Here is a 27,926-nt window from a genome sequence, read left to right on the forward strand (position 1 = left end):
GGAGGGAATTTCCTCACTGGAAGTTTCTGACCCCAGTGAAATCACAGTGAAATCTGGACCAAAAAATAATATTAGTAATAAAATAATAACTGACTTCACATAATGTTTTAAGGGTTATGCTTAAGTCCACAGGACACTTCATATGCATTGTCTCATTTGACCTGGGAGACAATCCAGTCAGTAGCAAACACTATAAGCATGACTGTTCCCATTTTTCCAGATAAGGAAAATATGACTCAAAATGGTTAATAATTCAACCATGGCCCTATGAGTAGCAAGCTTCATAAGCAGATGTCTCCTGGCTCTGGGGTTAGTATGAGGCACTGTGCTGGGCACTGATCTTTGGTGCACGCATTAATTCTCTCTGAATTAGTTAATTAGGAGCCTATGAGATGTGCTGCAGTCTCTTGAGTATGGCTCACCAGTCTTTCCCTGAAAGAATAACTGTAATGGAGAAAGAAGAATTCTCATACTAAAAGCGGCCAAGGTCTGCTCACTAACATTTGGGAAACTGCTGAAAGGGGGAAAAAAAGTAATTTTTTAAAAAATAGCAATCTAAATGATAGAAACAGAACAACAGTGGAAAACATCAGCGTATATAAAATATGTAATGTATTTGTACAAAATCCAATAAGGAAAACAAATGTTTCATAAAAATACTTTTTAAAAAATCAGCAAAAGTCAAAAAGCAAAACAATTTGGTAGAAAGTTACAATTCCCTGGCCACCCGTGGGAATGACAATATCCCCACCATGACATAACAGGTGCTTGGATTACTGCTTAAGGGCTGTGCTCAGGAATAAATCACTGTGATTGTGGCTGTGGCTTGATTATGTTCAGGCACACCACAAATAAGGAGGGAACATACACTTTCAGTCCTCTGGCCAAGTGCAGGGGTAGTATCAGTGGGTTATCTGTATCCAAAGACAAATGGCAGGGGGAAGTACCACAGGAAGAAAACTTATCCAGCAGGAAAATCCAAAACCAATGAGACTATTCAAGTAGTCAAGAGATAATGGGATTATGGCCCCATCAGAAGAGATTCCATGGGACTAACATGTCAACAGATAGAGCGAGAACATGTGAGCCTGATCAAGTTCCTCCCGTTTATTGGTAGATGACCTTCACGCAAAATGTCTCCTCATTTTTATCTTCGTGGTCATTGATGTAAATCAGAATTTCCTCCATCCCTGTGCTGTTACTCGGAGCAAACCGCAGGCCAATGGTGTACGTCTCTCTAGCATCAACCTGGAAATAAGTGTGACAGACAGATTTTTCAATCTTTTCCTTCTATAGGTTCAGTGAAAAGTGAATGAGGTATACATGCCCTTAAAAAAAACCCAGGTCACATTTCACACATGTTCCCCCCTGACCTCCCCACAATGGTCTCATCTGACAAAAAAGAAATTCGCAAGTTGTCAGATAGTCTAGCAATCCATCTTGAAAGCCTAAAGAATACAGCACTCAAAGGGAAAAGAAATAACGATGTCATAGTAAATCAAGAGGTCATCCTTGCTGACATGAATTTTGGGGGACTCTTGAGTACATTCAAAACCAACTCATACATGGTTCCACACTTCCCCAACTACATATGATCTTATCACCCCTCTGACCAAAATATCTTTCAGTGGTTTCATATTTTGTACTGAATCAAGCTTAAATTAATTAATTAAATTAAATGAAAGGCTCTCTGGGTCACAATCTGGCATTAGCCCAGCTTTCCAGTGCTGGTGGGGCAGTGGATAGACTGCTGGACCTGGAGTCAGAATGACCTGAGTTTGAATCTGGCCTCATGTACTCACAAGTCCTGAGACCCTGGGCAAGTTACTTCACCTCTGTTTGCTTCAGTTTCTTCATCTGTAAAAAGGGGATAACAATAGCACCTACCTCCCACAGCTGCTGTGAGGCTCAAATGAGATCATAATTGTAAAGCCCAAAACACGGCCTGGCACATAGTAGGTGCTTAATAGCATGCTTGTTTCCCTCCTTCCTCACAGAAACCTCTGTGCCTGTGCCTGAAATGTTCCCTCTGCCCCCCCCAACCCCAACTTCCACTTGCTACATTCTTCCCCATCCTTCAAAGCCTAGGCAATGCGAAGAGGGCAATGGCCTTGGATTCAGGAAGAGCTCGGTTCAAATCAGGCCTCAGTCAATTACTAGCTTGGTGACCCTGGGCAAGTCCTTTCCTATATGCTGCAAAATGAGTGGGGGCAGGTTGAACTCGGTAGCCTCTAAATCTATGATTCTCTGATCGAACCCCCTCCCATCTGTACTTACACAGTAAGATGGTGACCTTGAGCCCTCCCTCACACAAATCAAAGTCAACTGCAAGTCATGTCATCTTGATGTCCCTTGAGTAACTACTTAAAGAAGCCTATTCATTGAATGGGTGTATCTCACTCAAAGTGAGAACATGATAAGACCTTAGCCTGAAAGGGCCGGGGTCTCCCATTGCAACCTGGGCCATCTCCAGTCATCCTGATAAATATCAGGCCACTGGACCCAGATGGCTCAGGAGAAGAAAGTGAGGTTGGTGACCTTGCACAGCCCTTCCTCACTCAAATCAAAGTCAACTGCAAGTCATGTCATCATCTTGATGTTATGGTCCTCTTCGAGAACAAAGGACAAACACAACAATATATATACATATATATGTAACCACCCCTATATACATATATACATACATATACAGAAACAAACACACACACATATATATACACACAAACATACATATGTATATAACCATATATATATACATAAATATACACATGCATGTGAACCCCTGGTTCAGAAAATAAGAGAGAATACCAATTATCACAGTTTTAAGCCAAGTCACCACACATCATTTCTGGGCAATTTCTGACAAAGCCAATCAAGAAAACATCAAGAATGAAGAACCTAGGAGCTCCTGCCAAGTTCAGTTTCTCGGGGGTAGAGGGAACTGGAAGTACAGAAGAGTTTTCTGGAAATAAAATCAGACTTAAAGTACACATCTGGCCTCTCAGGGCAGCAGGAGCTACTTAACCTAAATTTGGGGAATGCACCTCCTTCTTCTCAAAAGGGCTAACCATTATCAGAGGGAATTAGTCTTTCAGTGCAATGCTTGCTAAGGTTTTGAAGGTTTCCAAATAAGAGTTATAAGGCAGAAAATACAGCAAAAAAAGCACAGAAATGTCTTCAGTAGGAGCTGCTAAGAAGCACACAGTAGGAAGCTGTCTACCTCAAAGGCATCTTCCTTGAACTGCAGCAGGTCCGGGTGGTTGGTGTGCAGGTGGTACGCTCTTTTGGAAGGGTAGGGATTGGTGTACGTGATCCTCTTGTTGGCACCTTTGCCACAACCAGCTGGTAAGGTGATCTCAAAAGCCTGTAGGGAGAGGGAGGGAGGATGAAAAGAAAGAGGCAACATCACAGGACCAACCAAGAAGCATTTACATTTAAGCACCTACTATGTGACAGGCACAGTGCTAAGCACTGGAGGTACACTGATAAATGTCCTTCGCCTCAAGGGTTCCAACATTTAATGGGGGAGAGATCATTTCAGAGGGAGGTACTAGCAGGTAAGGGGAATCACACTTAAGAAGTGGCACTTGAGCTAGGGGGCAGGGACGAGTACATTCCAGGCATGGGGGACAATGTGCAAACACATGGAAATGGGAGATGGAGGGCTGTGTGTGTGATCAATGGTAAAAAATCCAAGTTAGAATGGACAAAAGAGTACATGAAAAAGCAATGCGTAACAAGCCTGGAAAGACTGGCTACAGTTAGGCTGAGAGAGGCGTTAAATGCCAAACAGAAGTGTTTGTCTTTGATCCCTGAGACCACAAGGAGCTAACGGAACTTAGTGGGCAGGAAAGTGGAAACAGGAGTCTGCAAACTTTGGAAATCTAACAACTCCAAGATCATAATACTTAGAAGAAAATGCAAACCCTACTAACATTTTTTAAAATAATGTTGCCTGCACTTATGGAAGGCAGAATAACTCTGGAGAAATTATGCAAACTTTATGGAATAATGCAAAAAAACAATCCTGGAACTGAACAGCAAGGGGAAAAAAGATAGGTGGATCTAAACAGATAACTGTATTTATGCTTATGCTTCAGCTTTTAGTTGTTCTTCCCTGTACTAAGTTTGGCAAAAAGGTGCTAACTGCCAAAGAGAGCATCTGAGAAGGTAGCAGTGTCCTCAACAGAGAAGAGGGGGCAGAATCCATCCTAAATAAGTTCACCTTCACTTAAGAGTCACCAGAGAAGCTAACAAGTTTGCCACAGCATATGGCAGTGAAAAGAACTACCCAAGTAAAGGACTGACTAAAAGCAAGTATGGGGGTCAGGGAGACTTTCATAGTGACTTGCAAGGAATGTGATATGGATGTGTTTCTTCCACAGGCAAGTAACAGCTCTCTATATGAGCAAAGCGCAGCAGGTCTGTATCCCAGAGAAGAAGACAGTGAGGCAAGAGGAACACACAGAAGAGGAAGAACGAAGAGTTCTTCCACAGTATGGAAAGAGACTACAAAGAACAAAAAATATGTGAAAAGGCAAGAATTCACAGCCTGTATAACACAGGGAAGTTAAGGTAAAAAAAGGTCATTGACCTTTGGAGCTAGTTTAAAGGAGTGAAACTTTGTTTAGAAAAAGGGGCAAAGGAAGAAGCAGCATTACATTCCCTAAGGAATGAAGATGTTATCAGGTGAGAGGACACCTAGTCATGATCCAAGGAGGTAGAAGTGGGCAAAGTGACTGGGAAATAATCCCTGAGACCGTAAGCTCCATGAAGAATCTATTTACATTAACATAAATAATAAAGAGGTTTGCGACAAGTCTTACTAAGGCACATATTCAGGGTGTGAAAGAAAATCTAGTGAGGTCGGTCATGCCTGGTGACCACTACCAACTGCTGGTGAGTCGCATGGGGCCAAATGATACTGCCAGGAGTAAACTAGGGAGAATGGCTAAGGAAGAAGAAACCTGAGAGATATAAGTGGAATGTTTAGCACCATTACTGGTTGAAGGCAGGGAGAGAGAGGGAAATTTAGGAGGTGAATAGCTCATTAAAATTATGATATCTGAGAAAAGGATATAGATTTTAGACTACAGCTTAAAATAGATGAATGATGGGTTCTTGGCCATGGTCAGAATACACTAGGAAAAGGGATGTATTATATACATACATATATGTGTGTATGGATATATATGTATGTATGCATGTATGTGTATTCCTGACACCTAGAAAAATCAGATCAAATAGATTTTTAAATGAAAATAAATTTTTAAAAAAATCTACCTATTTATCTGCCATACCTGGAACCCTAGAACTGCAGGTACAACACATGAAGAGGAGTAGAAGGAGAATGAGTAACTCAAAAATATCAGTACAGAAGCCTGGAACAAATGAACAAACTCGACCTGGGTCATCTTTAACATGCAGAGGCACAAGATATGGGGAACAAATGGGGCAACTAGAAATCCTAATGCACAGAGGCAAATTTGATTCCCGTGGGTGAGGTACATGTAATGTAAAATGTAATGATACTGTAAGATGATGCCTTTTCCAAAAAGAACAAACTAGACTAAAGAGGGGCAAAACAGTACCATATAGGAAGATAAACATGGGGGTAAATTTCAGAACCTGAGGAAAGAAATTTGGGATCCTGACATCAAATACCTAAAGAGCTAGAAAGGGCCTCCAGGGGCCATCAAGTCCAACCCCTCATTTTAATGATGAGAAAACTGAGGCCCAGGGAAGTAAGTGAATTGTCCAAGGTCACACAGGTAGTGTCAGAAGCAGGATTTGAACTCAGTTAAGAAGTGTAGTGGATAGTGCTGGGTTTAGAGTCAGAAGACCTGAGTTCAAATCTGGCTCAGATACTTACTAGCTGTGTGACCCTGGGTGGGTCATTTAATCTTGTTTACCTCAGTTTCCTCATCTGTAAAATGAGTTGGAAAAGCAAATGGCAAACTACTCCAGTATCTTTGCCAAGAAAACCCCAAATGGGGTCATAAAGAGTCAGACATGACTGAAACGAATGAACAACCACCACCATCTCTTACTCTAGGGCCAGTGTTTCAGCACCATGTAGAGCATTTGAATAAAGAACAAGAGAGGGAAAAATAGGCTCGGCATCATCAGGAAATAAGATAAGACCAGGAAACAAATCCCAAGTCTGGCAAATGAAGTCCTGATGTTAGTCATGAGCTTCCTCTGCCAGAAACAGAGCAGATGAGAAATGTGGGTTTGTTTTGATGATTTCCTCCTTCTAAAGGCAGAGGAACGGACAAGAGGATCACAGAGTCTAGGCAAAGTGAAACAATCCCTGCCCTCAAGGAACTTATGCTTTATGATCATTCATTCTAGTATGAACAAAATAAACACAGGGAAGGCACTGGCAGCTGGACGGAAAAGGGCAAGGGAGGAGGCAGTGCGTGAGCGGAACTTTGAAGAAAAGGAAGAATTCTCAGAGGCCATGGTGGGAATGGAGCAGAGTGCAGGTGTGAGGGACAGAGGGTGCAAAGGCATAGCCATGGGAAACGTGTGAGGAATAGCAAGAAGCGTCATCTACATGCTAGCTATTATTTTGTTACCATTATTATCATTATTATGGCCAGTTTGGCTGGACTTTAAAGGGTAATAATGGGAGAAATGTGTCCTGGAGAAACGGGTGGAGAAAAAGGGATGTATGGGCAGTGGGAGGGTGAGGGGTGGGGAATAAGAAAGAGTGAGAAGAAGAATGGTGCCACGAGTGCCAATATGGGGACCCAAAAGAAGAGAGAGTTTGGGGAAAGAGAGTAAGTTCTACCTTGGGCACACTGACTTTGAAATGTTTATGGGAGTTCCAATGTCCAACAGGCAGCTGGAGAGTCGGAGGCCGAGGCAGAATTCAGAGGGCTATAGAGGCTGAAGAGTCATCTGCACAGAGACAATTAAACAACTGAGAACTGATAAGGTGACAGAGAGAGAGAGAGAGAGAGAGAGAGAGAGAGAATAAGAGAGTGTTCAGGGAGAGAAGAGACCCCAAGGCAGAGTCTTACAGTCCACACACAGTCAGGGAATAGGCTATTTTTGAGGATCAAGCACAGAAGACAGTCAGATGGGTAGGAAAAGCAACAAGATGGTAAACAGACCACTAGATTGGGAGTCAGGAAGACCTGAGTTCAAACCCTGCCTCAGAAATTACGTGTGTGCCCCTGGACAAGTTGCTTAAACTGTCTGCCTCAGCTTCCTCATTTGTAAAATGGGAATAATCACAAAACCTATTTCACAGGGTTCATGTGAGGATTAAAGGAGATAATATATTCCAAGAGTTTTGCAAACTTTAAGACATTACATAAGTGTTAATTTTAATTATTATTATGAGAACTGTGAGAGAATAGTGTTATGAAAATCCTCAAAGGAGTATTGAGGTCAGCAGTGTAAATTTTTGCAGGGATGTAAGGAAAGCTGAAAATGGAGAAAAGGAGATAAGATTTGATCTCTGAAATAACTCTGGACATCCAGTTTGGAGAGGTCATTTCCAGTTCGGTGATGAGGTCTTCAACATGGGAAGGGTAAAGTGGAACACAGGAGAAGTCAAGGCTGCATGTGCAGGCAGATTTCATTAGGAATTCAGCTAAGAAAGGGAGGAGAGAGGACAAAGACTGGAAGAGACAGAAGGGTCTAGTTAATGTGTGCCTGAAAAAGGCAACCTACCAAGAATTCTCAACTGGTTAGGACGATGGCTCCAAACTAATAAGATGAAACTTAATTAATAAAGATCAATATAAAATTCTACCCTTGGGTTCAAAAATCAATGTTGTCGGTAAGTGATTAGGTGGGTGGGACTAGATAAGAGTCACCATGGAAACAATCTTGGCTCTTTAATAGAATTTGAGCTTAAGACTCCTTGAGGATATGAGATGGCAGCCTTCATCCTCTCCCCAGGTCAGGTGACATCTGGAATACTGTCATCAGGTCTGGTTCCCACAGGAAAGGGGAGATCAAAGATTGAGCAAAGGATGACCAGGAGAGTGAAGGATCCTCAAGATCACACCCTATGAGAATCACTGAAGGAAATGGGTTTTAACCCAGAGAAGCGAAGATTTAGGAAGCTATTTTCAAGTGGCTGAAGGGTTGAATTAGATTTTCTCTGCTTGGTTCCAGGCAGTTGGGACAGTTACAGAGAGGTAAAACCTCCTAATAGTGTATACAGTCCAGAAGTAGCAAAGGCTGTCCTGGAAAGGAAAAGCCCCTCTCCTGGCAAGGCTTCTTCAGGCAGAGTTGTTTATCAAGGAGGGTGGGGAAGGGGTCAGCTACTCTGAAGGGCCTTCCAATTCTGAGATTCTGAGATTTTGTGATTATCATATCTAGCACAAATAGTCTTAGGTTAAAGACTAGGTGCAGCATTATGAGATTTAAGAGGGCACTATTAATACAGCCACTTAGACATTATATGGGGTGTTTGAAAATGATCATTCTGTCATTTCTGTGACAATACACAAACTTTTAAGTTGAGGGGCTTAAGTTTTCAGCATCCATTCTAAATTATCGAGACAAATAACAACGCCATCAAAACAGCACAGGAGAAACCAGTGCCAGGTCATCTAGTCTCTAGAATAGCATTTGCCACTGAGGAGCTGTGTGATTTTCAGTACATCACCTAATCTCTCTGTAATTCAGTTCTTTCATCCACAAAACAAAGGCGTATTTCATAAGTGATTACTGTTATTACTGTTGTTTTTGCTGTTAATCTTGAGAGGCAATAGGGCAGAGTGAGTAGAGAGGTAGCCTTAGAGTCTGGAAAATCTGGGCTCACAAACATAGAGAGACTTTGCACAACTCACTGAACTACTCAGTGCTCTAGGCAACTTTCTGAGACTATAAAGGGCAGAGAAGATGCCACCTTCCTCTTCATCTTCAGTTCCTTTGTCTGGGATTTCACTGTACCAACAAAACAGCAGCTGCTGTCCCTATCATCATCATCATCACCATTATTATTATAATGAAGGGGCTGGACTAGATTAGCATCACAGAATGTGAGAAACAGAAAGGACCTCAGAGATGATCTAGCACCTCTGAAAAACCATCCATTCTTCAATATCTTTGGCACATGATCAATCATTCAATCTTTGCTTAAAGACTTCAATGAAAAGGTTCCCAACTCCCTTCCAAGGCAGCCCATTTCACTTAGGTGCGGCTTTAATTGTTAGGAAGTTTGTTCCCTTCCATCAAGCATACATTTAGTTCTTGGTCATTTCTACTCATTACTCCTGGCTTTGGCCTCTGGGTTCAAGCAAAATAAGTTCAAAGCCTCTTCCACAAGAGGGCCCTTTAATTACCTGAAGACTGTTGTCATATCCCCTTGGGGTCTTCTGTTCTCCAGGCTAAATATCCCTAGTTTGTTCACTGGGCCCCATGTGGCCCAGAGCTCTTCTTTCTCCTCAATGCCTACCTCTAGCTCATCAATGACATTCGTAAAATGCAGCTCTCAGGCCTAAACCCAACAACCTAGACATGGTCTGACTTGAGTGTATGATGAGACTCCTGTCTCCCTACTCCTGGAATCTCTGCCTCTCTTAACAAAGCCCTGTGGTCCATGGAAACCATTACATCTTCAGACAAACTGCTACCTGGTCATGTTTGCCCTATCTAAGGCCTGTGAAGATGATTTTTTTGAATCCAAGGGCCTAACCTCACATTTATCATTACTTAATTATATCTTAATTCAATTATTCTATGTAACCCTGAGATTCTGAGATTCTAGGACTGGCATACAAAGCACAAAGAGCCCGACTGGCCCAAGATCTTTTTACCGGAAAAGATCTTTTTGCATCTTAACTCTGCTCTCCAGTGGCTTAGCTGTGCCTCCCCAACTTTGTGTCACCTGAAGACTTAATGAGTATGCCATAACAGCATAAGGCCCAGCAAGGTTTCCTGCATGTTCTTCCTGAGACCTCCTCCCAGCTTAATGCTGACACATTCATGACTAAGCTTTGAGGCTGTTCCAATTTTACCTAATGGCATGATCATCAATCCTACAGCATCCAGCTCTAAAACTCAGTGTTTCTAAGACCCTAAGACAGAAGTTCCAATATTCCCCATATTTAATCCTCCTTAATTTACATGTCTGATCCAGAGAGAAAAAAAATTCACATCAAAGAGCTTAGCAGTCTTGCTCTCTAGGTAGTCAGTTTTAGCTTCGGGACATCTCTAGCTCTAAAACGGACTATACACACACATCTATTAATCCACACATTTTATGTATTTTATTTTATAAAAATATAATTTATAAAAACATAAAATTTATAAAAATATAATTTATAAATAGCTAATAAAATATAATTGATATAGACTTTAAGTAATATATAATTTTAATAATTTATGTATAATTTTATAAAATATAATTTTATTTACATATGTATACATATATATTTATTCACAGAGAGAGAGCAAGAGCATGTCCTCAGCATAGCCTCCATCTTACTCCTATAAAGAATAAGCAGACAATTATCAAATGCAGACCATCACCGGCTACAAACATTCAGCTAGTGAATCTGTGCACAGCTGAAAAACTTGCCCAGAGGTGTTGCTCATTAGAAGTAATAATGTCAGTGATAGTAACAGTTCACAACAAAATTCAAGGGTTACAAACTGCTGTATTCACAGCACCCATGTGGCAAGTGGTACAAGTATTATCTTCATTTCATAGAAGGGGAAACTGAGGCACAGACAGATTAAACAGAGTCAAGCCAGAAAGTCTACTCCTGCTTGCACTAAGATCAAGGCTTTTTCCTCCTACACCTTCTTGTTTCTCTGAATCACATCATGATTGGGTGATCACATCACCCAAGATTTTGGGTATCAAACACTTTCTTCCCACCAAATCATACAAGTGAATATGGCCCATCACATACCTTAGAAATGACAGGCTGTCGGCTGGACAGGCACACAAGCCAGGAGGCCACTAGCTGGTGGTAGTCAACATCCACAAGATTGAGATAAAGGAATCGACTGCCAGACCGCTGAGGCCTCACACCAACCTGCAGGTCATGTACCCCATTCCGTGAGAGCATAAAGACGCCATCAGGGTCCAACTGTCCAGTGTCAAAGGAGGAGAAGCAGAAAGAAGGTGAGCTATGAAGTGCTGCTCTGAGTAAACAAGAAGTGATTCTTAAATAAGGCTGCCACTACAAAGTCTGACTTGACCAAGACCTGTCAGCCTATTCCCAGGTAGAAGATCACAGGTTCTAATCTGCTGTTCAAGAGTAGCTGTTTGTCACATCCCAGTGAAAAACACTTTGTTTTCCCTGTCCTGCAATGGGTGGAAGCTGCAAAGTGGAAGATCTTTTGGAGAGAGGAAAACCAGAGCTTCCTCTGAGTGTGCAGAGCTCCCTCCCTCAAGGCTGGAAGACTGACAGCCTGTCAGAGAATGCTTTCAAGGGGACTCCTATTTATATACAGGCTGAACTAGGCAACTTCTGAGGTTCTTCCAATTCTATCTAAGATGCTAGGACTTTTCTTTCAGATATCCCAAGGCAGAAAAATTCTGGAAAATTCTAATCTTGTGGGTCAGTTTGGAAGATCATCTGAGTGCCTGCCAACCAATTTCTGTTTTGATGTTATGAAAAAATGAAGTGAAATGTCACCATCTACGAAGTCAAGAGTCACCTTCAGTAGAGGCAAAGCCATAAATGTGTCATGGTAGGCTTCAGTTCAGTTCTTCCTCCAAAGATGACCTGCTCTTTAGGGTTTGCTACCCGAAAGACAGAATTTAAACATTCCTTTATATTTTAAAAATTAATCCACTGGTAATGGCGTTGATGTTTTTCTTATATTCACATGTGTAACTGTGACTAAATTAATTCTAAAGAGATGATTAGTATCTAGATCTCACTAATTCTAATAATTTGCCCTCTGGGTTTTTATCCCAACGAGCCTACATTTGACAAGTTTAATGAAAGGTAATTTCAATGAAGACTTTATGGTAATGAAATAATCTTAATTCCAAATGGGACTTACTTAATAAATGAGTATGTTATTTACAGTAAGCTCAGAAGTAAAGTTTTCCTTTAAAAACTAACCTTTCAATAGAATATGTCAAGTGAATTCTAAATACAAGGTATTTCATTAATCTGTACCACCCATCAAGACTTAATCAGTCAGTAGGTAGAACGAGAGAGGGGGTCAAGGGGAAGACCAGAGAAGAGCCTTAAGTCATCCACAGCAGTACAAAAGTCTTACCTTTAGCTCATGGGGGTGGGAAGTGAAGGCTTTCACTTTCCTAACAGTCTGTGTGCCATGAAGAACAAGGGAAAGGCGGGTCAACTGACCAGTGACACAATTAACATCCACCCGTTGGAGAGAGTGGAGGTAGATCTGCCATATTTGAATAGGGGTAGCCAGCCAGCAATCCCTACAGCATGGCACAAACACAAACAAGGCTTAGTCGTTCCTTTACCCAAGGAAAAAGACCATGATCCTATATTAGTCAACCCATAGTAACACTCCAAAGAAGACAACAGATCGAGTTCATTTTCATTTAAATCATAGTGTCATTCTATTTAGTCTCCCTTTCAATATTCCTGTCTCAGGAATTCCTGTCTCCTACTCAAAATTCCTGTCTCTTGCTTTCAATACATCAGTAGCCACTAAATAAATACATTTGCTGGATGAATGAATGAACTCTCCCTCTCTGGAAGTCTTCAAAGGTAAGAGAGATAGTCTTTTATCTGAAATAATTTACACAGCATCCTGCTTGATGGGAGGACACAAGGTAGATTTCTTTGAGCTTTGGGGTAAAATTTTAAAATAAAAAAGTAGTTGAATATACCAGGGCTAATGTCCCATATCTTATGTGTCAAAAATAAATCATGTCATCCAGCTTCCTATACCCCCAACGGGTCCTTGTATGCCACCTTCTTAGGTGGTACCCTGAGCCACATGTGCTACTCCACTAAATCCTCAAGGGACCATTTCCTGGACAGATAAACAGACTGAAGGCCCTTTCCCTTGGCTTGGAATGGCTGTCTGTTTTTCTTGTGTGTGTGTTTTTTTTAACCTCTCACAGTTTCTGTTCAAGATTGTAGGAGTTGTACCCTCAAATGTACAGACTCAACTGAATTCCTTAGAGGAAGTCTTGGAGCTTATTCTCTGACACCTGTTAAAGACTAGTAGTTACCTTCTAACCTGAACCAAACTCAGAAAAATACAAAAGGATGTTTAGAGGCCTGGGAAATAACACTTGTGGGAGGTTAGGTGGACACAAATGATTTTGCCTAGAAAAGTGAAGGCAAAGGGAAGGTTTAATGATGGTCTTTAGGCCTATGAGGGTAATCACAAAAAGAATCATCACTGAGGATGGAATAAGCTTAAGCTGTCTTGTGAAAGGTTTAGTTTAGAGACCACAAAGGGAAACCGATGAGACAGCTCCTGAGGACAGCTGAGGGACCTTTAAATAACCAGCTCACATGCACCATCTTAATGCCAACTAAACTTTAAGTTCTTAGAGGCTATACAATGCTTTCTTTTCTTTCATCTCCTTGTCAAGAACATTTAGCACAGTTCTATGCCCCTAGCAGGTAGTCAGTTGTGGAATGAACAAGTGAATGAAAGAGCCATCCCTCTCTGAAACTCTTTAATAAGAGACACTCATTTGACATGATTTATATGCATTTGCTGAGAAGGTAGGGGAACCGACTAAATGACTTCTCAAGTATCTTTGTTAGACTGACAAGTCTGACTTGTTAGTTAATAAGGTAAAATGTAGGAATGTAGTAAAGATTAAGCCCTCACACCCAGAGTTTTAGAAAAGAAATGTATAAATCTGTTTTCTCTACCCCACACAGGCTCCTACAGAGCTATGTTCCCAGTCTCTACATTTTCTGAATTTCCTTACTTACATATAAAGAGCAACAAAGAATTTTTTGATCTGAGGGCTTGGACCTCCAGCTACTTTCAGAAACATGTCCTGTGGTTCCCCTGGGCCCTGAGAATAAACATCAAGCAGCATCATTAAAAGAGCTAACCTAGAGATCAAACCAATTAATAAGGCCTTCAGAGCTTTACTGGCTCTTCATTATACCACCCCTTCCTGCCCCAAAACAAATATAGGACTGGAGAACCCCCTCCCCTTTTCAACTATCCCCCTAACAAAAAACCAAACTGTCAGTTTGGGGTACTTAGTTGGAGCTGTTATGATTTCATTACAACAGAGGAAAATTACTGATTTTATAATTCCATATTGGGTTCAGTAATTAGATTTTTCAAGAGTTCTATCAAGTTTTCTAACCAGTCATAATACAATTATTGCACTGGCCCATTTACACAATGGCAATTAACAAGTGCCTTAATTATCATTTACTTTGCTACATGTAATTTTTCTGTTTGTTTTTGTTTAAATTCACAGAGTTGATCTGAGAACCCAATGGCTATCAAGAGTAATAAAACTCAGGCATGGATGTTCTCACAAGGGCTACAAAAGGAACCTCCAGAACCATGGAAAGCAACCAGCTTAACCTAAAATGAAGAGCCGGTCAGCTCATCAGGAGGCAAGTAGGAGATGGGCTAATAATCTATTACTGAAGCAAAAGCCTGAGAGATGTAGCATTCAACTCATGGGCAACCAGAATAAACACAATGGTGGCATGCTCTTTGGCGTCTGGATCTGCCTTCTTGCAGACACACTCACCATTTTTTTGGTTTCACAAATGACGTTTGGGTCACTGCAACGAACATAGATTTGGGTCTCCTTACCAGGCATTCCTCCTACAGGGGCACCTAGGAAAGTAGAAAAGATTCAGAGATCGATACCTTTCCTCTTCAGAGTCAAAAATGGCTCCACTTCTCTCCCCACTTGAGAAATCCCTTTTAATGTCGCAGAGAGTCCTCCACAAAGTCCTACAGGCAGAATGGGACCTATGGAAAATTCATGCCACCTCCTTTACATGTCATCACTTAGGCCAGAAATAGGCAACATCTTGGAAGAAGCAAACATGTAGCACTAGTTTCTTCATCCAACTGGAGAACTTCAGACACATGGGAATGAGGTTAATATTTTACTGGGCATGTATGACAGCAAGATTAAATGGCACAGTGAATAGAATCCTAAACTTGGAGTAGAGACCTGAGTTCAAATCCTACCTTAGACACTTACTAGCTCTGTGATACTGGGCAGGTCAGCCTTAGTTTTCTCACACATAAAATGGAGACAATACTAGCACCTACCTCATTTTGGACTGGCAAAGAAAATTATGAGCAAATAGAAAAAACAAGTGGAAGAAATAAAAGTGAAGCTATCTCATCATGAATTATAAAGTTTGACATGAAAATGTGTGTGGATAAGAAAGTGACTTAGGATCCATAAAAGAATGTCATTTGGTGGGGCTTTGTTTATATTCATTGGGAAATCTTGGACAGAAAATGGTTGTTCCATCAGACTTTAATGAGGGCTTACCAGGCAAGGTGTGCCAAGGAGGGAGCCGGATGGACTTCTTCAGGAAGGAGAGCTCTGGGTGATAAAACCGAAATGTCTGATCAACCACATGAGGTTGATATTCCACATTCACACACAGGATGGCAATGGGTTTGCCACTGCTCACACTAAATGATACCTGGTACATAAACAAAACAATACTCAGTACCAGAGAAGAGCAGGAATCACAGATTTCTGCTTATATTTCCCATCACCACCATCACCATCACCACCACCATCATCATCACCACCTCACCACCACCATCATCTTCACCACCATCACCATCACCATCACCATCATCATCACCATCATCACCACCACCATCACCATCATCACCACCACCACCATCATCATCATCACCATCACCACCACCATCATCATCATCACCACCACCGCCATCACCATCATCATCATCACCATCACCATCATCATCATCACCACCATCATCATCACCACCTCACCACCACCATCATCATCACCACCATCACCATCATCATCACCACCACCATCACCACCATCATCATCATCACCACCACCACCATCACCATCATCATCATCATCATCATCACCACCATCATCATCACCACCTCACCATCACCATCATCATCACCACCTCACCACCACCATCACCATCATCATCACCATCACCACTACTATCACCATCATCATCATCATCATCATCACCACCACCACCATCACCATCATCACCATCACCATCATCACCATCATCATCACCACCATCATCATCATCACCACCACCACCATCATCATCACCACCACCACCATCATCATCATCACCATCATCATCACCACCATCATCACCATCATCATCACCATCACCATTATCACATCAGCATAGCATTCCGAGGTCCTCAAGGCTATCTACAAACATTATCTCATTTGATATGTGCAGCCACTATAGGTGCTGCAAATTCTACTTTACAGATGAGAGAACCAAGGCTCAGAGACGTTATAGAATTAGTCTGTGATCAAACAGCTGGTAAAGATTTGAAACTGGATTCAGATCCAGGTGTTCCTCACAGTCCACTACATGGTGTTCATCTTTAGACACTGTCACTCTTACCTTATAAATAAGGAAATGAGGTGTAGAGAGGTTAAGAGATCTACCCAAGGTCACACAATCGATCAGCATTTATTAAATGCTTAATATGTTCCAGGCATTATGCCAACTTATTGGGATACAAAACTGTAAAGGTACACAGGTCTCTGGCCAGTAAATGACAGAGCCAGGATTTGAACTCAGGTTTCCTGGTGGCAACCCAATGCCCTTTCTACTGTACCAACTGCATGCTGTTCTCCAAGATTTGTCCTTTCCCTTAAGAATGGTTATTTCTAGTCATCTGATACAGCCTGATCCAGGAAGAAGCCTTGGTAAAATGAAAAAGAAAAAAGAAGAACTGACTGTCCAGTTATGGGGTCTCAGGAAGTAATGGTGCCACCCCATAAAAGCCAACTCAGGCCCAAGTTCCAGTCTAGATGTATCTTGTAGTCAGAGAATAAAGAGGCCCTTGGAGATCACCTGGTCCATTCAGTACCTAACTGAGAATCCCTTTGAACATCTTCCACATTGGGTTACTTGATATAAGCAATTGTTTGATATAAGAAGGCCAATCAATCAACTAATCAAGTATTTTTAAGCACCTATCATGTACTAGGTCCTGTGTTAGGTACTGGAGATATAAATGCCCAAAATGAAATAATCTCTATCCATTGTGGGCATAATTACATTTTAGTGGGTGAGACACTGGTCAATTCCAGTCAATTCAGGGTGTCCCAAATGCCTTCATGCATAATGAGCTATTAAAATGTTTTAACTACTTAAAATGCAGGCAGGTATTTGGAATATTCTCTATAAAAATAAAGTATAAAAGTAGAAATATAACGTGAATAAATAAAAATGCATACAGAGTAGTTAACTACAAAGTGACTTAGGTGGAGGTCCTTCAGCTGGGGGGGCGCAGTTAGGAAAGAGGATCTGAACGCAAATTTCCTGACTCCAAGTCTAAATCTCTATCCACCGAGTCACACTGTCCGCAAGGCAGCCTATTCAAAATTGCATAGCATGAATTGTTAGAAAATTCTATCTTAAGTTCAGCTCCTACGTCATGTTCTATGAAAACTCATTAACTAAGAGGTTTTTAGAGAACTCAGTGCAGCAGACATTTCTAAGGTACTAAGTGGCTGAGATAATTCATTTCATCTTGAGAAAAACTGGAAATGAGCTTCCGGGCTCCATCGATATAATACCAATATGATCACAGTAAGTCTCAGAAGGGTTAGTGAACATTTTTACAGGTCAGGAAATGGTTTTCAAAAAATCTATGAGCTACACAGAATAATCTGTATAATTCCATATTTCCTTCATACTTCAAGAGTACTTTAATTTTCCTTCAATACAGAGAGAAAAAGAAGATGGATGGATCCTGTGGTGACAGCAAAGGATGACAGAGAGGCTGGAGTGATCAAGAACTTCCTCATGGGGTCAGGAGAAAGGTCTCTAGCATGTTGGGTGACCCCTTCTGGTGAGGTTTTTGGGGTCATGGACAAGAGTCACACAGAGTGAGTGAGCACAGATGGGTTGTGCTTTGCCTTGTGTCGACGAGGTCCTGGATCCAGCTGAGTTGCCACACTCCGAGGCTCTATGGGCACATCCTTTGCGCTGATGCTGTGTATCTGTCCCCCAGCCAGGCTGGTCCTCTGACAGCTGGAAGGCTGGTGCAAGGGCCTTTGGACTTCAGGAGGACCTACCAGATCTTGAGATGCATCAGCTCAAGGACCAACGCTCATTCCCAAGACAGCCAGAAGCAGCAGTGAAGGATTCTGACCCAAAGAAGAAGATAAAAAGCACTCCTACCTACATCAGGGGAGCTTTAAACTCTCACAAGAGTCCAGTTGTGCTCAGGTGGAAAGCAGCTATTCTGACCTGGAGCATGGATGGGGCTCACTTTTCGCCCAATTGGGATTAAAGCCTGAGAAAGAAGCCAAACCTTAGCACTGTCTCTTAGTTAATGCCTGCATCTCATTTCTGTCTCATACTTTGTGTTCAAAGTGCTGAGGGTGAGGATGTCTTTAGAAAGGAAGGACTTTGTGTTTTTCCAGGACAGCTGCAAAAGGCACTTGCTGGTAAAAAATATTCACTTCAGACATCCCTATTAAAACATCAGAGCACCGAATTTCTCCTTGTGGTATCATGCCAGCAGGACTGTGAAGCAAGACCTCCTTACAAACACCATTTCCCCTTTGAGATAGCAATTAAGGATTTAATTCTTACTGTCCAGAAGAGATAAAGAACAGAGAAAACATATTAATCCTACAAGATTCAGGAGCACTATGGGAAGGAGTTTTTGCATAACAAGTTTAAATATGTTTTAAACGGCCTTCATGCTATGACAAAATTGTTCCTCAAGGAGAGTGGCAACAGACTTCAGCGGTACCTGACTTGAATACTCCAGAACTCTGGGTTATTTCATCTCTAGAGAAGCATCTGCTCTGAGGGCCTACAAGGCAGCACGTGGCAAAATGAAGCATCTGGCAGCTCCACAGGCTGAATCCCCTCCAGGAGCCTGAGGATGCTTCTGTGCTCTCCGAGAGGTGGTCCCTCCACCACTGCTTCAGATTACAAGGTCCCTGTGCCTTCCCATCCTGTGTGACATACCCCTGCACTTTCTGTAAGTTCTCCAGAGAAGTCTCCCCAACCTGCTGGTGGCCTATCTCCAGTACTTATCCTATTTCATCGATACCAGGGCATCACTCAGTCTCTGTCTGCTGTTCTTGACTCTCAGCACATGATACTCTCCTCCTCATCTGGCCAAAAATGATGCCTTTTATGCCACTTATTATGGGAATATGATGGAGCCTGACGTGTTTTCCCATGGTCCTCTGGGTCATCAGCAATTTCCATTCTCCTGAGTCAGCAGCATTCCATCATTTACAAACAAACCGAAGACATCAGAAGAATTTTCACGTTAAAAAGGGGAGCTTTCATGACATCAAAAAACTGGGGATTAATAAAAGTTCAGTGCAATTTACAAAATTCCCAGTCAAATCTCCTCCAGCTCAATTGTAGGTCCAGCTTACTGTTTAGAGCAATGACTCTACCCTGCTGTGATCCGAGCAGCTCATTTCATCCACTTTGTTTTCCATTGCAGATGGCTATCGGTCTCTTTCAAATGACAACAGATCATAGGAGAAGGAGGTTTTGTATATTCTGGAGTTTGATGATGTCCGCACAATGTGATCCACACCACGTTGTCCCTAGAGACTCTTACCGTGGCTAAGCACTCTTATATCACAACTATGCACAGGACGTCTACCTACCTTGGGCAAATATACATGCACAAATATGTATATGTATATGCACATATATTTGTGTACATATTTATGTAATTGAGTATATATCTTACATTTACATATTTATGTTTTACATTTAAAATATGTATTTATACATTTTACGTGTATTTTAGATTTTGATATATATACATATACATGCACACACACGCATGTATTTCTGTATATATTTGTTTAGATTACTGACAGAGTCAGTCTGCCCGTTCCCTTCTCGTATCTTCATCAAGGAGGCCTTCAATGAATGTGCCAATTATTTTTTGCAAAAAACTTTTATTGATATCTTTTGTTTTCACAAAAGATACCTTCGCTTCTGAATATATTCCTACCCAGAGAGCTATCCTTCATGACAAAGAATTTTTTAAAAGAGCAAAATAAAGCATTTCAGCATAACTGATTCAACTCTCCCATAAGAGTTTGACAATATATGTGATGTTTCCACACCAATAGCTCCCCACTCTGCAAAGAAGGGAGGAAGGTGTATCCTCTCTTTTCCAAGAATACAGTCATTATATATGTGAATATATTACTCTCATTGAGATTTTATAGGTATGCTTGTAATTAAGCATGAGGATCACGGATGTATCCTGATTCACCTTTCTTTGGCATTAATAAGGTCCATGATTTTTTCCAAACGTTTGGCATCCTCCCATTTTTTAGCTGTCTTAAGAATCAATCCTCAGAATTGTGTCACTGCCAGCATGGATCTCTGCTGGGATATCTGTTCTAGCCTACCTGCTTCTCCCCTCTTGGTTTTGCATGATTACACATCTCATTGAAGAGGCTCTCCAGATCTGCTTCTTCAGGAAGTATGTATGAGACAACATCGTTAGACCCTAAATGTGAGGGACTAACTAGAGTGAAGGAGAAAAGAGTTTTTTTTCATAAAACTCTTAACAGGTCTTTTTCAATTTTTACCTGGTTTGCTGTCCTCCAGATTCATCCCTAAATCCTACAAGTTCTCATCAGCCAGGGGAACTCCACCTCATCACCATCCCTGTCCCTCTGATTAGAGGGTGACAACAATTTCTCACCTCTCTGTTCTTCTCTGGGACTTCTGTCCCATGCCCCATGGCAGGCATCTTCCCCAGTCCTCCCCCAAACACCACTTTTTGGCTTTTTTATGCCTTTCATGTGTTGTCTTCAGCCATTAGATGGTCAGCTACCTGAGGGTAGGGATTATTTTTCTTTTATCTTCTTTTCCTAATTTTTTTCTTTTTGTATTCCCAAAACTTAGCATAATGTCTAGATTATTACATAGTAACACTTTCCCTCTACTGCAATACTGCTCAGAATCTTTCGGCATCCTCTGCTATAAGATTTTACAAGCAAGCTTTTGTTCTAGTTGCTATATCTCTATGTTTGGTGAGGAGATGAAGTGTTTTCCAGGGGAGATGGTTCTAGGATCATTTGGTCTCTACATTGTAGGAACTGGTTTACATCCACTAAACTCCCTCAGGAAAGAGTGATAATCTGTGTCAATATCTACTCTTCTGTGGAGTTTTCCATTTTTTCTGTTTTAACAGTTCATTTAAACAGGTCAAGTTGGAATGGCCTCAACTGCACATCATATATTCTCCTCACTTTTCTTCATTCTAATCGCATTTTCTTTTTGATCTAACAAGTCATTGATCTGACTGTACACTGACAGCTAATTCAAAAATGAGTCCCACAGTAGCTTCCTGTCTATTAGGATGTAATCAATTTCAATTTGGGGACGTCACTTGGTGCTCACAGCATCTGGGGCCTCTCAATTCTCTTCCTGAAGAAAGTCTTCCTGATGTATGGATATGAAGCATTTATAGTCTAAAAGCTTTTGGCTTTCTTTGTTTCTTATTCCTGAGCCATGTTTTCCAACATATTTTCATCTTTACTTCCTCTATGCCTATTTTTGCATGGGAATCACTGAGCATTCAAATATATGTGGATTTAATTTCAAAGTTGTCATAGAATTTTTCCTTCTTATTCTCTGCAATGAATTTTGGTGCAGATGCTCCCATTGTCATCAGATAGGGGTTTTATTTTTGCCAATAATAACAAACAGCATGATATGAGACGATCAAACCCTGCGTGAAATAATGCTTTCTGCTTCCTTTGGACAAACGATAAAGCCAGTCCTGTGAAGTTCATTACTTGTTTATCTAACCTGTGTGCCATTCTGCTCCCGGGATGACGCTTGCTTTCCTTTCATCTGATCCATATCCATAACATCAAGACAGGTACAAAACAGCACCTCCAGCACCATGTCCATTTGGCTGCTGATCCAGACCCCTCTTCTTTAGAGGGCCACTAGTTAAATCGGTGTTTACAGTGGGTCTAGAAACTGCCTGATTCTTAGTACTCTCTTTCTCCTTTTCTGTGACATCCCTGCAGAAGAGGAAGTGGGTCACACATGATTGAAGACTATTCTGTGTTGTTTATAGTTTGCCATGGTCAAAGAATTTATCACCCAGTGTCCAGCCTACTGGTGATGAGCTCAGCTCCCCAAGACACAGTAAAACAACACAAATGAATGTCATGTGTTTGATGTGCTGACACCAACACTGGAAGGTACAAAGAGAGTGAGAAAACTAATGGCAGAAATGGATCACTGTGTACTCTCTGAAAATAAAAGCTCTCCTTTTGGTTAGATGTGTGGATCTTAATTGTCCAGTCCAATTACATAACCCTTCCCCCTTCCCTGAGCTGCATTAGCAGCTGCAAGAAGACTGTTCAGAATCAGTATCCCTATACGCACCATTTACCTTAATGCTTTTGGTGGGTATTTCGCTGCACTTCCAAGGCGATGTAGTTTCTGGGACCTTGTCAGATCTACATTCAGAAGGACATTGCTAGAAATCAGAGGACATGAGTTATAATGGAAATATTAGAAACAATTTCTAAACTTATATTAACAGCTGTGCGGTTTACAGCTTCCGGAAATTTCGTGGAGCCATCTGGAATATGGATTCATATTCAGCAGCAAAGAACTAAGGGGTCACTAAAAATGATTAAAGATTTTTAAATTGTATGTGAATGTTTATGTATATACACACATACATGTATACATGTATATATGCACATATATGAACATGTGCCTGTATGCATACATGCACGTGCTTGTATATATATATATATTTTATATATATGACAGGACAATCATGATCATTCCATTTAAGACAGAGTAGCACATTTCAGTACCTGTGGGGCTGAGAAAGCACTAAATGCTTGGAATTCTCATTCTATTTATACTATTACAAATCTCATTATATTATATACATAATTATATATGTAATGAAAATATAAATTCTCATTATATTATTAAGGAAGAGGAGACACATGCGTAGATTCTGTGAGAACTGAAAGCAGACCTCCTGGCCTCTTCTGTCATCTGTCACAGGTAACGGTGGATAATTTAAGGCTGTCAAGCAGCTCCCTAATAAATATGTGTTGGGTTAGAGCAAACAAAGATTTGGTAGAAGAGAAAAAGTCTAGTTTATTTTCCTAATAAACTAAAGAAATTCTTGCATGGATTATACCCTAAAAGGATAAGTCCTGGCAGAGACTATTGCTACCAAGCCCAAAAGAGGGATGCACCAGAGCATCTCGGCCTTGAAAGGACCTTCAAGGTCATGTAATCCAATTCCTTCACTTGACAGAGGAAGCAGTGGGCCTGGGGGACCACGGCAGAACTCAGACACAAGGCTCCGAAGGCCAAATCTGTGCTCTCTCCATCACACGAGTCTTTCTAATGTGTAGAAATTTCTCAGAAACAATTCGACTAGATTTTAACACAAATGAAAGTAAAAAAACTTCAAATTACCTAGAAAGGAACAAAGTAAGCCATGAATTCAAATCTCTAGAACTTCTAAAGTCCCAAATCACTTAGTCAAATGGATCTTTCTACATTCTACATGAACTCTAATTATACCTGAGCATCCAAACAGGGCAGATTTCCTACCTGCATCATGACAGTGTGATCTAGGCAGAAAGTCTGATATTTGAAAGGGATGTGGACTGTCTCCTTGGGGCGCAGGTAGAGTTGTGGGGTGCAGTTTTCATGGAGATGGAACATGTCTTCCTCCAGGGGCGTATGCACTTTGGTAGTCTCTTTGAAGTGTCTCCACTCCCTACTATCCAGAATGACACTAGAAAAGAGGTCGACAGCATTATTCTCATGGATATACACACTATCACTTTGGACTGTGAGGGGGCCTATTCTGCCTGATGAATCCAGATTAGGGGAAAACATTCTACCCATTTTCTAAGAAGTTACTGGCTTGGGAAGGTATCCCTTCCTTTGGACATGAATCTGTCCTTTAACCTGCACAAAGCAGACAGGGACGCCCCTTCTGGAGACAGAAACAGTTCAGTAAAGCAAGGCTGTTCTCACCAAGAAGATGTTGCTGAGTGATATTTTTAAAAAAGACAGCCAAAGTGAGCCCTACCTTAGCTCTGGGTTATCAATCTCAATGGACACTGTATGCTGTAGGTTGTGTGGATTCTTGAGGGCGAACTCAAAGAATTCGGCAGTGCCCATGGTGGCATAGATGGTATGGTGGGTGGTAATGACCAGGCTCAGCATGTTGGTGATGCTTTCTACTTTGGTCCGTTCTCGATATGCATCAATAATCTGGAGATCCCGGGAGTGCAGAGTTTGGACATTATGCTGAGCCTTTAGAAGGGAAAAAAACTGAATTAAGGAAATGGATTCATGGATCCTTTTCCCCTGGCCATCTTGATCCCCAACCCCAACAGTGGGCCATTAGCCTCCCAGATTTCCTCTTTTCCTAGATAGTTAGTATCCCAGAATAATGTGTCAAGTCTACCCTGATTTCCTCAAGAGGTTTAAATTTTGAAAACACTAGGACAACCCGAGATCAGCAATGTGCCCAAATACCATCTTCCCAAAGGTGCTGTTCCCATTCTTTCTGAACAACTCTAGTAGCACGTAGAGAAAAAAGATAACCTACTCAACAGTGCATCATGGCTCTTTCCTTCATGAGGAATGCAAAAACTCTCCAAACTAAGAGAGGCAGAATATGACACAATGGATGGAAATGGCCTCCAAGGCAGGAACACCCACCTCTGACACACCCTGGGGGGTGTGGCCCCAAACCTGATCTCTTACCTTCTCAGTGTCCCTCATAACTCTCTAAGACTTGTAGAGAAGGTGTTGATCTGCATTGTGGAGGGAGTTTTTTCACCTGGGAGGGCCAGGTTCTATCCCTATTTCTGTATTTTGAGAGGCACTATATTGGACTTCGAACTTGGAGTCAGAGAGACCTGGGTTCAAGTCCTGCCTCAGACACTTCCTGGCTATGTGGACCCTGGGCAAGTCCCTTAACTGTTGTCTGCCTCAAGATTCTTTATCCCTGAAATGTGGGGATTGTTCTAAAGGACCTCTGGGGTCCTCTTGAGTTCTAAATCTAGGATCCTAGGATGGACGCAAATGCAAAGATTGTAAGGCATACTCATACTGATAAAAGCTTGTTAAAAACTGGATAAAAGTGAAAACAAACTGTGTATTAAGGTCATATAATATTCCTTTTCCAAGAGAAAATGGCTGGTAGCTAATGGACCTTGCTCCCTCCCCACTTGGGTGAAAACATTCCTGTGAGTTTACCATCCACATCTGCCCCCCCTGTGGCCTCTGAATGACCCACAATTTTAATTCTTTTGAGAATATGGTATTCCATGGCTCACAGCCATACACAACATTAAAAAGAAGATCAATGTTAAAAACGTAGGGTTTTGAAATTGATTCTCTCCTCTCTCCCCATCTACCCAAAGCTCTAGAAGGGATGAAAAAACCCCCACCATAAATGTGGTAAAGAAACTGACTAATTTTTCACCTTAAAATCCTTTACATCCATAATTCTAGGAATGATTAAAATTGGATAGGGAAATCATATAAGATGACTTCATGTCTCAGAATTGTAAATGAGAGGGCTTCACAAAGAGGATGCTGAATAATTGTTCTCCTTGTTGAAACAAGCTACAGGTAAAGCAGGAGAAGTTTCTGTTAAATGTAAGGAAGGACCATCAGGGCAACAAAAAATGGACAACTACACCAAGGAAAGCTGCAGGATCTTGGCCCCTCAAGATCCCTAAGAAGAGAGTAGATAGCCAGCATTCTGACAATGACAGACATAGGGGAATATCTCCTCTGAGGACCCTCCTGGGTCTACTCTTCTGTTCTTATAAGGAGAGATCCCATCTCAAATGGTCATGGAGCCATTCCAACAAGAAAATTCATTTTCACAGCTGGAAATTAGGACATATGGGAACCCAAGTTAAACCGCCTTGTAGGCTAGATGAGGTCAAGCAGGCACCTCATTGTGAGGGAATGACAAGGTCCCAAGACCACTTTGGAGCCACAAATGTGGCCACAGACAGCTTGCTGGCTAAAAGTAGGTCTCTCACCAGTAGATTTTTCTTCCCAAGGCTAAGATCACTTTCAGACTCCTGACGTCGCACTGCCACCATCCTCTCAAGCTTCCGTTTACGTGTAGCATCGGCCTCTTGGTTGGTGACTTGATGGACCCTGCTTCCCTCTTGCTTGTTAGTGAAGAGCATTGCAGCTAGTTCACTGTCTACATCAGCTAGCTTCCGTGCTTGAGCCACATTTTTAAAAGCTGCAAAGTTGTCAAACAAGAGAGTCAGAAACTAGTTTGGGAGTCAATGTTCTTCATGGATGCACAGACAACAAATCTGTTAGTATGATTTTTATCCTTCTGGGCAAGGATACTGCAAAGGTATCATTTCAAAGGCTAGGACTATGTCTGCCCTTTCCTCCTACAAGTCAAAGTTGTTCAGCTCCAGGATGTCGAGTCACATAATGATTCTATTTTATACTACGTTGCTATTACCTCTATAGGATCCCTCTTAGTAGTATCACACAAATAAAGGACTCTGATGTGCAATCTTAAATATTCATTAATACTATTGTGCCCCACTATGCAGAGATTTTCTGGAGTCTAATAGGTAAGGGCAGTCATACAATATTTGGAAAGGAGATCACTCCATATCTCATAACTACATGCAAGAGGATGCTGAATCATTGTTCCCCTTGTTCAAAGAGGAATGCATAAAAGAAAAGAGGCTACAGGTAAAGCAGAAGTTTTTGTTGTATGTAAGGAAGGACAATCATGGTAACAAAAACTCGACAATCACAAAAGGAAAATTATGGGGGCTGTTATTTTAGCAATATAAGGAAACTCATTTAGACACAATGACAATGAGAAGCAGATGAATCCTTGATAAACCCACCATATCAACAGTGCTACAATGATCAAACTTTGATGCTTCTCAAAGAATCAGTGATCCCACTGATGTGGGTATTCCTTCTTAGGTGAAAAGGCAAACCCATCAATGCCTTCTCACATAACAAGATACCTGCTTCCAACCTCCCATAAATCCCACCTCCTCCACAAGAGGTCCACTCAATATTTCTTCCTTTAGATCTCCCCATACTTCATGGATTCCAGCAAGGCCCATGGTATGTCTGTTGATGATTCCTTACATTCTCTACATGATCAGTCCTCATTTGTTTTTCCTATTCATACATCTTTCTGATGATGTACTTTATGCCATTTCTCTTGATACTGTACCGCAGTCCATGCCTGTCCATCATGCTATCCTTTGGCTTTTGGGTGAGCTTTAATTTTTTGGAAAATAGAGTATTCTACAACTAACAGTCATAGAGCAACATTGGAAGATGATGGATCTTTGAAACTGATTCTCTTCTACTCCCTTTTTCTCCAGTGCTTCTCCCTTTTCTTGGAATACAGCTGCTTCTGTTGCCACTACCCATAGCCCTACTCTCGGTCCATCCACCATGGAGAAAATCAAGATCATCTGCAAGACAAAACCAGCTGAATTCTAGGATGATATGGTCCTCTATAGGAAGGCAGTAATTGGGTGAGGGACTGAACTCTCCAATAAGGACCACAATCTATTCTGCAAGGCCAGCAAGAAAATGATTAGGGGAATTAGGTAAGCCTAATGCACTACTCCCAACATCAAGCCATCAACTCCATCAACAAGAAGATGCATCTAGTCAAAGACTACAAGGAGAAAGTGGGATGTAAACAAGATCCACCTGTGCAACCAATGAATAAAATTTTAACATCCAAT

At 41.4% G+C, this 27,926-nt stretch overlaps 1 protein-coding gene across 11 annotated transcripts in view; it reads right to left on the reverse strand.

Annotated features, from left to right (window-relative positions):
* Positions 1 to 595: 595 nt before the first annotated feature.
* Positions 596 to 27,926, reverse strand: part of NPHP4 (nephrocystin 4) — a 169,312-nt gene continuing 141,981 nt past the window's right edge. For 10 of the 11 annotated variants that reach the window (XM_072608685.1, XM_072608677.1, XM_072608678.1 and 7 more), the window contains 11 exons: positions 26,214 to 26,425; positions 24,236 to 24,462; positions 23,749 to 23,935; positions 22,553 to 22,639; positions 15,425 to 15,581; positions 14,660 to 14,748; positions 13,872 to 13,957; positions 12,214 to 12,385; positions 10,887 to 11,066; positions 3,221 to 3,364; positions 596 to 1,248 (listed from right to left, as the gene is read on the reverse strand). In XM_072608685.1, coding sequence (XP_072464786.1) covers positions 1,108 to 1,248; positions 3,221 to 3,364; positions 10,887 to 11,066; positions 12,214 to 12,385; positions 13,872 to 13,957; positions 14,660 to 14,748; positions 15,425 to 15,581; positions 22,553 to 22,639; positions 23,749 to 23,935; positions 24,236 to 24,462; positions 26,214 to 26,425 — 1,682 coding nt within the window. In that variant the 3' untranslated portion in view covers positions 596 to 1,107. Of the gene's footprint in view, positions 1,249 to 3,220; positions 3,365 to 6,796; positions 6,907 to 10,886; positions 11,067 to 12,213; positions 12,386 to 13,871; positions 13,958 to 14,659; positions 14,749 to 15,424; positions 15,582 to 22,552; positions 22,640 to 23,748; positions 23,936 to 24,235; positions 24,463 to 26,213; positions 26,426 to 27,926 lie in introns of those variants that run through there. The other variant, XR_011966968.1, reaches the window with a different exon arrangement.

This window comes from Notamacropus eugenii, chromosome 5 (genome assembly GCF_028372415.1).
Source record: "Notamacropus eugenii isolate mMacEug1 chromosome 5, mMacEug1.pri_v2, whole genome shotgun sequence".
Classification (NCBI taxonomy): domain Eukaryota; kingdom Metazoa; phylum Chordata; class Mammalia; order Diprotodontia; family Macropodidae; genus Notamacropus; species Notamacropus eugenii.